This window comes from Papaver somniferum, chromosome 5 (assembly GCF_003573695.1).
Source record: "Papaver somniferum cultivar HN1 chromosome 5, ASM357369v1, whole genome shotgun sequence".
NCBI lineage: Eukaryota > Viridiplantae > Streptophyta > Magnoliopsida > Ranunculales > Papaveraceae > Papaver > Papaver somniferum.
The window spans coordinates 73311367-73322776 of NC_039362.1; the positions used below are offsets into that span (position 1 = coordinate 73311367).

At 36.8% G+C, this 11410-nt stretch overlaps 1 protein-coding gene across 1 annotated transcript; it reads left to right on the forward strand.

The window, feature by feature from the left end:
* Window positions 1-2183: 2183 nt before the first annotated feature.
* On the forward strand, window positions 2184-5926 carry LOC113279180 (bifunctional TH2 protein, mitochondrial-like). The gene is made up of 6 exons (XM_026527884.1): window positions 2184-2350; window positions 2445-2559; window positions 3654-3938; window positions 4072-4516; window positions 4621-4881; window positions 5454-5926. Exons 1-6 carry the CDS (start codon window positions 2184-2186, stop codon window positions 5924-5926), a joined length of 1746 nt encoding a protein of 581 aa, XP_026383669.1.
* Window positions 5927-11410: the final 5484 nt, after the last annotated feature.

Genomic DNA, 11410 nt, shown 5'->3' on the forward strand with positions numbered 1-11410 from the left:
TACGACTAATGACAAAATTAATACATATGAAAACGAAAATAAACTACTAAAACTATTATCATTATTATTAACTTAATACTTAAGGTTTGAACTATCCCGTTTTGACGATTATAATTGGCTCCTTTTGTCCCGTACTATTAAAGCCTTTCGAAGTTCGAAGTACTCCTTTTGTACATGATCCAATTTGGAAAGATCCATCATCATGATGCGAAATTCATCGTCTGCGACCTCCTTGGCTATTTTAGCCGCATGCTCAGCTTGTTTTTGTGCAAACTCGGCCTTTTTTTGTTCCATCTTGAATCTTGATTGTTCCCGGTAATGAGAATTGAAATTTTCTTGCTGTGTAATAATTATTCCCATCAATTCCTCTTGGCTGTTGGATTTCTCTCGCCCGGTTTTCTTCAATCGTTTAGCTGCTTTTTTTCCCATCTGACGAAGGTATGTATTCTCTATGTCTCCTTTATTTGTGTCGTTACCGGACTCGACTTGAGTGCCATCTTCCTCGGTATTCACGCTACTATCCAAATCGTGCGTCGTATCAAAAACAAAAGTCGATCGACGATTATATTTTATATTTTCTATGACAATTGGGTAGCACTCTTCGTGCCTAAATTTTCTTCCATGATTGCATTCCTTAAACCGTTTGTTTACTTCTTCGAGCTGTTAATGTTTTTAAAAACAATTAGGTTCATGGGCATCTCAATATTAGAAAATAATTGTTTCAAAACAGAGAGAATACTCACGGTCATTTCCGGACCCCATCCCGTATGATATTCACCTTCCACTTCCGCCTGTTTTGCCGAAAACAACGCCACTTCTTTACTTATTCCCTGAAATCGTTTTTGCCAGGAACTCCAAGACCGCTCTGGTTTATCCGGTAAATGAGCTTCAATATCATCCTTGATACGAGTCCACAACGCAATCTCTGATTGATCGGCTCCAACGCCGGGATCTTGAGATATTGATAAATGAATTTTACACATCGTGACATCTTCGATTGTCGTAAAATTTGGACCTCTTGCTATTCGTGGTGTTGACATTAAAAACGATTCGATGAAAATTTTCAAAATGATTTGAAATATGGAAAACTATTTTTTCTTCCTGATACTATTTTTTTCTTGCCGAATACAAATGAATGATATGAAAATGTGAAAGGAATTCATGTGGTATATATAGGTATAAAATAAACCCGTTATTAACATTCAATTTCAAACGTTCGAAAGATATAAATATCTTACCAACGGTCAAAAATCTGCTACGCAATCCAACGCCAACGTTCGAAAAATTTATCAGAAAATTTCATTTCATGTTTCATAATTTTTCTCAGGCGTAAAAAAAAAGTCCGTTTGGGAGGGGCGGAATTTTGGTGTCCGCCCCAGACAGGCGGAAATTTAGTGTCCGCCCCGGACAGGCGGAAATCTGGTGTCCGCCCCAGACAGGCGGAAATTTGGTGTCCGCCTGGCAACGTGCGGAATTCTCCTGTCCGTCTCATCAGGCGTAAATTTATGTTACGCCCGCAACAAACGTAAATTTAAATTCCGCACCACCAACATACGTAAATTTGGTTTACGCCCGTTAACAAGCGTAAATTTATGTTACGCCCAGCATCAAACGTAATTTAAGTTTACGCCCGACTATATCAGAATTTGGGATTTGGTCGCGACCATATTTGGTCTGGAATTTGGTCTTTGGTCCAAATTTGATCTTTACTCCGTCCCACTGTGTTAGGATCTCATCCCATAAATTTGGTTATACTCGCCCACTGTGGATGCTCTCAGGAATAGATTGTTACAACCGATCCTACTCTATTCCCACCTCTGTTACCACCATCTGATAGCAAACAATGTTCGCAAGGTCGACGAAATAAGCAAAATAGAAAGGACTCAGGTAAGTTGCTTATGAGTGATCGTTTCGATATCCTAAATTTCCGCCCATATCTTTCGTTAAATACGGTGAATTCCTGGTGACTTACACCGTACTGCTAGAGCTTGTTGACAACAGACAATAAATAGTCCATCACTGTCAACTTAATAGAACTCTCTCTTTCTCTTTCTTGGTTACGTTCTTGCTCTCATTGTCTAAATTACTTCTCCAAACTCATCAAGAAACCCTAGTTTCTTCTTCTTCTTCTCTTTATCTTTCTTCTTCTTCTTCTCTGGTGATTGAACAGGTATCAAGAAGAAATGGTTTATGCATTCTCACAATCATGTTGGGCATGGTGTTATGAAGAAGCTGTGTGTTGTTTATACTCACCTCTGAATGTTTGTTTGGCTTCTGGAGATTTGCATAAGAGAGATTTTCATCATTACATCAATCAATGGGGTCATTTCTTGATTGCTTTTCCACAAGCGTAAGTTCCTTTTTCTTGTCTGAATTTTATGTTATAAGTTTCTTGTTCAAGTGAATTTTCTCATGTGTGTGTTGTTTTTGGCACTTCTCTTCAGTTATGATATAGTGTTGGAATCTTTAGAGGATCAGCAAGAGGATGTACAGGCTGCAATCTTGGAGAGGAGGAATTTTATTACACAAGAACTCCAATGGCATGCTTCATTCATCCAAGTAAGTTTGTAATGAATTCAGTTTTGTTGCAAGAATATCATGAACAAGATATTTGTTAGGTTAGGGTTAATGGGAGTTTCAATTTTTAGGCTTTTTTGATGATTATGATGATTATAGAGTAACTTCTGGTCAGTTTATTGTTTTCTTTGAATGTTTTGTAAGTACCAAGTTTCTTAACAGGAACAGACATAATACTGTTATCACGTTTGTTAAGAGAAACACCGGGATTGTGATGATTATAGAGTAACTTCTGGTCAGTTTATTGTTTTCTTTGAATGTTTTGTAAGTACCAAGGTTCTTAACAGGAACAGACATAATACTGTCACGTTTGTTAAGAGAAACACCAGGATTTGCAGGCCAGGGTAAAGTTAGTCTTTACCCTATTTTCCTTGTCAGATGCCAAGACTTCCTGGTTAGCTTCAAATTAGGGTGATATAGGCCTATCAATCGTCGAGTCTTGTGAGGTTTGAACTTGGAAACGATCGTGTAACATGTGTTGTCTATCTCAGGAATGACACCTAAAGCTTAATCTATTGAGAACTGTTCACTCATGTAGTGACTTCCTCGCAACCTTTCTTCTAATTTTAGTATACAGATCTGTTGCACCACAAAACCTAGGTACAGGCGACATATAGAATTGTGCTTGGAAACTAAATAACTGATAAACGCAACTCATAGCTAATATATAATAGCAGATCATGGAAGTCAATAAGACACTACCCATATACGATTTCCGTAAGCATACGTATTAAACTAAACATACTTAGTTACTACTGTTTGCATGCTACAGCCTTCACCTTCTTCTCTTTAAACTTCGACACTTTAAATTATCGTTATATGTAGGGTTTATTGTAACACCTTAAAGAATAAAACCCCCTCAAGACACATGTTTCGGCCTCTTTTAACATCAAAAATGTGCGCCTGAAACCAAAATGTTGATAGGCCGAAAGCCGAGCATCAAGGATATTTATTAATTAACTTTGGCTTCATATGAACTGCATCATCTAAGTTTAAGGTGATACTTGTTTTTATTTCTTATACGCGCAGTACTTAAGGTTCTGTTAAATAATGTAAATAGAACCTTTACATTTCAGGAGTGCGATTTAGACTCTACAGCAGAGACCACTCAGCACTCTGTGACAGTCAAATACGTTAACTTCTTGTTAGCCACTGCGTCTGGTAATCAAGATATGGTACATCTTGAAATTCCAACCCCAGCTGAGAAGTTGAAGATTGCTGCTCATGTTCTTAGTGCCATAACGCCATGTGTGCGGGTCTCTGCCACGCTTGCTAAGCTTATTAAGCCACTCACTAGACGTAACAAACGACCTCGCCGATTCAATATGTGGATTGATAGATACTCCTCTGATGAATTCGAGGTATGCTGATTTCAGATATTGATCTTTTGAGTTTTCACATTCAATCACTTTTGCGGATTTTCAGATATTGATCTTTTTGAGTTTTCACATTCAATCACTTTCGTTAAATTAAACTCCTGGCTTTTCTGTTCAGGCCTTAACTGTGCAAACTGAGGGGTTACTTGATTGGCTAAGCAACTCTTTGACGGACGAAGAGCGTAAAGTCCTGGGGGAGGTTTATCATCAAGCTATGAAGCTTGAAGTAGAGTTTTTCTATTCTCGCCTGTCTGTGCCTACTAAGCTCATCCCTGTATCACTCCTGCATAATCGTGAGGAGGAGCATCTCCTGCTATTTTCTGTTTTTGACTTTGCATGCACTGCTGTGGATTCTTTGCAAGGGTTAGAACAAATGACATTGTCAAGTGCCAAAGAGAAGTCAATAGTTGGGCTGCCTCCTCGTCCTGGTCGAAGGCCTCGTCCAGGGAACACACATCTTCAAATGTCACGTGCGGATTTGCAAAAAGCATGGGATGCTATTGTTGTCTTTGATAAGAGGGAGATGGATAAGTGGTTGCTGAAAATTCTGGCCATTCCGATAGGTAAGAAATCTTTATCACTTTGAAATATGTAGCGTGGTTTAATTGTTTAGGTTCATACTGGAACAAAGCAAACATTAACCTTCTATATTTGTTCGTTGGTGCAGCTGTGGGTTTTGACTACGACGGTCTTTGCAAAGTACTTGAGCAGCTCTCTGTTATCAGGGAAAATCGAATTTCAAGAATAATTGAGACAGGTGTCCTGAAGGGTCTAAGCTTATCGCGAATGCAGCTCGCTGGGACAAGAATGAATCTCTATTATGGTTGTGTGAATTTTTTTGAAAAGGTTTTCAGAAATGAAGCACTGAATGCATCAGTCCATGTAATTTCATGCTGGTGTGAGGATCTAATGAGGTCGGCACTTCCAGGTTTGTACTGCTCTCTATCTATAGGAAGTCGTAATAAATGCATCTTTGTATGCTATTCTGATTTCTTCTATGCTTTAGTAGTGGTTTCTTATGTGCATGTAGTTCGCTAAATCTCTGCTCATATCCTTCTATGACTCTGAACTACTCATATATGACGTGTACACCCTGTCACAGATTCCTAGTTTTTTTTCAGTTGTCGTGTCAAAGTACCATACACGACACTGAGTACAGCACTTTGGGCCATGTCTATGTTACCCAGGTTCATAACTTATTCTGTTTTTCTCTATTCTTTAGGTAGTGGTCAGACCTTTCTCTCCTTTAGCATGACTTCCAGAAATTGGAATTTTACTTTGTCAAGAGTTATAGATTCACAGTATTTAGTGAGATCAAATTTTCGTTTTTCAAATTTATGTTTGTGACAAAAGTTACCCAGATATAAAGATTTAGTGCTTGTTATAATTGTATTTTGAACCTTTTGCCTGACATTCTCTTTTGGTATTAAGGTCTTCATTCCTGAATTAGTCAATATAACTCAATTATCTTTTGAGCTAAATCTGTGTGTTGTTGAATAGGTGAATCAGACAAGTTGAACCTAAATGGAAATGAGTTTGACTACGAAACTGGTGAAGTAACTCGTAGAATGGTGCTATCTCCTTCAGCAAAATTTTCATATTTCAATGACGCAATTCAGAAATATGAAAGGGAACATGGCAAGCCGCATGCGACTGTTTACATCGGTTACTCAGTGGAAGACTTGCTATGCCTTCTAAACGCTGATATTGGCATCGTTTTTGGGTCAGACCAATGCATAAGGGATGTGGGAGGCTGGTTTGGTGTTAGATTTGTTCCATTGTTTGAGGGTACTGTGGCGAAACAGAGGGAATTTTTTGAAAGTGGCTATTCGTCAGATTGTGAGTGGAAGGGTCCTCCTGGTACTCTTTACACAGTTTCTAATTGGCTTGACATACATGCACTCATTCTGGGTTGTTGGTCCCTGATGAACCCTAATCTGTATCTGTGGGTCTCTCTCTCTCTCTTGGAATAACAAGTATAGCCGTCATATAGACTAGGCTAGCTAGGCTACAGCCTAAAATTGTTGGGGCACAGAAAAAAATTATTTTTCTTACAGCGTCGTTGTTTTTATTGACTACATAGGTAGTTCTTTTACATAGGTCTACCACTGTTTTTGCTGGCTGTTATTGAAAGCTGTTTGTTTTGTAAGCACCGGCTACTGCTTTCCGTCTCCATCTAGCCATTACTTGCTTCCGTGTGTGTACTTTTATGTGAGAACATTAGAATGCGCTAGTTAAATCTCCCACCTGATGCGCCTGCTGCCGGAACATGAACCTAAAGGTTTCCAGAACTGGCATGTAACGCCGTGATACTGGCGCCACTCATACTCGATATTTACAACTCTAATTATTGAGCTCAGCGAAGAAGATGGATTCACTTCTCATGCACCGTTAAAGCAAAACAGACTTTTTAAAATTGAGAATATAGAGAAACTTACAAACAGACTCTTCCGTGCATAATCTCCTGGATTACTGTTCTCACATATTGCTATCCTCGAAGTTCGAGTTGCTTATATTCCCGTAGATTTCCCAGCCAAACAAGTTGCTCTCGGTTGTCCGCTATCTAAGAGGTTTCCTAAACGTAATTAAAAAGGACTACATTTTCTATTTCTTACTCACGGTCGGGATGAGGTCCGGAGGAGGTTTCCTATTCGTGGTAGGTTTAAATCTTCCATGTCTTAGGGGAATGGAATCACCAACACATGTATAAATAGTAGGGGATTGTGAGTACCAGTGGAGAAGGAGGAGATTTGTGATCACGGCTACCACCGACACAGACGATAAGGAGCAATGGGGATCTATCAACTTGGAACGAGTACGTAGAAAACGAGAAACTAAGAGCAAAAGATGATTTTTATGTGAGGGCAAAAAATTTATAGATCTTTTAGCAGGAGATGAGTGGAAAACTTACGATCAGGTGACAAAAGATAAGATCAATGGTCAGATACAGACTTTTGAAAGATCGATGAAGTTGGATTACGACAATCGTGAAGCTGTTGCCAAAGAGATACAACAGAAAGGTGGAGATCATAACATAGCTGTACTTATCTGCACCAGACCGGGTCTTTTTATGCCAACCCTGAATACGTTGATATATTTCATAAGGGCATCACAAGGTCCGATTAACAGGAGTGATTAATGGAGATGATTTAGCTGCAAGACTGGATGATCTATTAGCATTCACGTGTATTTATAAATTAATATTAAGATTAGTTTTTGAGAGTTTTAAACAAGTGATACTACGTTCACGCCCAAAAAAACCGGATAAAATTCCGTGAGGGGATCGGAGGAACGAGGGAAATGCTTCTCCGCATTTGGATATGGAAAGGCTGAAGTGGGTCCCAAGTGATGTGAGGGCCGGGATTTCTCACGGGATTGATTCCGGGTAAACCTAGCATTATTGGTTTTAAACATGTTGCTCTTTCTTTCTTAGTGGTATGCATCATTTTCTTTTTCTTAAAAATTGAAATATCCATTAAAGTTCTTAAATTAATAGATAAAACTTGATGATCCATGTTAAAACGTCAAATCATACACTAGAACACAGCTGCCAGTGTGGGGAAGGCCGACCGACGAAAAACGAAACACCGCTGATTGCATAATGCGTTATACATTTTTTTTGTTTGAATGTTATTTTTGAGGCATATACATTGTTTTAGTGGTTGCATAACCAAATTAGTGGATGCGTGAACCAAAACACGACTGCATAAACTGTTATGTGTCCTTTGTGGTGGCTTCGTAATTCGTTATGCATCCTTTTTTTTTGTTGGAATGATATTTTTAGGCATATACATCGTTTTATTAGTTCCAACGGAAAATTAGTTGATCCATAAACCATAACATGGTTGCATAATGTGTTATGATCCTTTGTGGTGGTTTGCATAATGACTATGCATTCAATTTTCGAAAATTGTGCCTAAAAGGATAAATATCTTCGAATTTTTTGTAAAATCTCTAAATTTAATATTGTTGTTTGTACTCATTGTGTAGATATCTCTTTAAAATCTTTCCAACGAAATAAATTTATAAAATTCCAAGACATAGATTTTTAGATATGTTATATATTCTAGTTTGCTTGCCAATCATACCCTTGAAAAAATATGATACATAAGGAGTTATAATAATTGGACTAAAAGGGAGGGTCATATAAGTAATTCAATAGAAGACTTCACCAAAATGGTTTTCAATCTTTTTATCAAATTGCACATTTTTGTTACTTTACAATTTACAAAAAAAAATGGTCATAAAAGGGACTCCCTCCCTTCGGGCCATCCGGCGGCCCAATAAAACGATGATAAACAGAAATAATTTATAGTTATGATCTAGTTACTCTCAAATGTCTCCCAAAATCACTGTTACTGTAACTTACCAGCTACCGCTGCATATTTTAAATATTAACAAAGAGTCGGTGCATCGTCCATTAACCGGCTAAACTCTTCACCTGCAGCAACGACTTAGCCTTTCATTTTCATGTCTGTGTTGGGCCTCTTCAGACAACAAACCTTGAACTTGTTTCAACAACTTATCCTCAGCACTTAAGTACAAAAGACCTAAACTACAAATTTCCAACTAAGAGAGAGAGAGAGTGGCGATTTCCAAACTACAGATTCAGTAAGTGTTCGATTCATCTCTATCGAATTCATAACAAACACAAAAAACCTAAAAATCAGCATTAACAACGATTTGTTTTTGGAGGTCTGTTGTATTGTAGATTTTGAAAAGAGCTCTCTAAATATATAAAATTTGTGAATTTTGGACGATCGGTTTGAAAAATAGATTGTAATTTAGTCATCTTTATATTATCTAAAAGTGCAAACATCATCATAAGTCACTTTGGACTAAACTATAAATATTTAGATTAAATCGTAAATCAGGAACGTTATTTGTGAACTTTTTATATTTCAGATAAATAAAGGACCAATTTGTACCTAGAGCACACTCCGCACCGGCTCTGGTTGTGGCGGGGTACCAATTTAATGGGAAGGGTATCAAATCTCATATAAACTGGTACCCCTATTAACAATGTTGCTTGTCAAGGAAACCTCAATGGAAAAAACCATCTATAGGACTTTTCAAGAGAACCTCGTTGGGAAACAAATCATCTGCAACTGCTAATCTTTCCAACTGTCAAGTCTAGTATTCCTATGGATGAACAACAACAAATATTATATTGGCACCCAAGTACTTAACATTATATGTTCTCTGATATTTTTTCTCTAGCTGAACTAGTGATCAGAATTTGAAACTCCCACCAAATTTTTAATCGATAAAGAGAAAACTGACGAAAATAGTGTTACGAAAACCGAGTTGATGCTTTAATTTCTTAAAGTTGTTGCAAAAAAATCAAATACAATATATCTATCTAGACTAAACCTTCTGAAATTTTTTCTTCTTGATCACCATAATCGTGTAATAACTTGCTTTATTTCCAAATGTTACCTTTTCATGTGCAATAACCTGCTCTGATGCCAAATGTTACGTGAAGATCATTTGCGTAGTTTTGTTTAGTAGCCAATGATATATGATCGTTTGAATAATGCGTCCCAAATCTCGAACATGGGCTTTGAAGTGTTAACATTACAACACTCCCTATGTAACATGTTGATATGCACGACAACCTGTATTGTGAGATGTTTTCCGATATATTTCTTATTTACTGTTTGTTGTTGTGGGATTTGTCTCAGTATGGATAGTTGTATATGTCAGCATATTTCACGTATGAGAGGCTATACACATAGGGTATATTTTGAAGTACACATAGGGGTAGTTGTATTCAGACACTTCACTTCTTCAATAATCAAGAGCCTTAATCCATTATATTTCCAAAGAAACTCTTCAAGATTCTTCTAAAAAATTGTTCTCATTGATTTTAAGCTTCAAAAACTTGTCTTATACAACAATCTTATGATCATAAACATAGAATCATCTATAAATCCATAACAAAATTTTCACTTTTCTAAATTAAAACCAAAATAATTTTCTTATTTTATGCTTGATCGTAATCAGATTTCTAGGTTTGATCTTCATTCGATTCCAACATTTGTATTTAATTTTGATTTAAGCCGTTCTCGGTTAAGGGGTTAATAAATGATATTTGTGATATTTAACTCATGTAAATTAAGATCTGTTTGGTCAATACCATTGTTTTGGTCAATGTGCTGCCAATTTAGATTGTGAAGGGTAAATATACGGATTTCCTTATTTATTAGCAAACAGGCAATATGAGAGATACTATATTTCGTTATGAGAATTAATAATTAAAATATTTTCAGATTCGGTACTCGAGTTCATTTTAATATAAGGCCATATAAATTCAAGATATTTTGATATTGCTAGGAATCATACTTTCATACTTAAACTTGTAGATGCGAGTTTCAAGAAGTTATAATAGATGAGAATAAAACAGTTAGCCGTGAGATAAAATTAGTGTGATCAAGTCTCTAGTTCATGTCTCGGGTTGGAGCTGACTGTTTAAAACAAACAAAATCTTTGTAGGATCAGAATCTCGCAGCTGCAACACTTCAGCGAAATTATTAACAACATAACACAACAATGTCGCAAAGCAATTTCAGAAACGACATAATAAACGACATCAACTAAATCATGAGAAAAATATGATGGACTTGCGAAAATTAGGAAGTGTGCGAGATTAATATTTGTAAGCTCGCGAAAGTGCCGCAAGACAAATCCGAAAATAAAGGATGGATTAGTTGTCATCCACTATGAAAAACTCTATATAAAGAGCCGATCAGTTGTAAGGAAGAGAGAGATCTTTTCTGGGTGGGAAGCAAGTAAATAGGAGAGAGAAAATCTAGAGCAGTGGTTATTCTTGATTCCTTTATCTTTTCTTGTAAGAGTTTTAAGAGAATAAATCAATAAAATTGTGATGGTTAGCGTTAAAATGTGTTGATTATTAATGGATTCTTATGAGGGGTGTGTTATAGGATTTCCTGCAACTACATAATGGCGCCAGAAACAGGGACTGAAGGTTGAAAGTTGAAGATTGTTGTTGAGATTGTTCAAATCAAGAAAATGATTAAACAAATCAGTGAACCAGTTAAAAGAAAAATGATTAGAGTCAATGAAGATGACAAAAGATTGGAGTGTAATATGATAACAAAAACAATGGTTAACGGATTCCATGAAAACATCAAAGGAAGGATACATAAACGAGATTTTGAAGGAAGGAAGGTTATGGCGGTAGAAAAGACATCACCCTTGAAAGATTGGGAAAAGCAAAAAATCACATTCATGGCAACAGAAATACCAAAAGAAAATTTGAGCCACACATCTCCATTGGTTATTACATTACCTATTACGCGAAAAGAGAAGGGGACAACAACAAAATCCACGGAAGAATGGATATTGAACAGAACTTTAGTCGATACAGGAAGTTCAGTGGATATAATATTTTATCATGCGTTCAAAGGAATGGGATTCAAAGATGAAGAAATGTC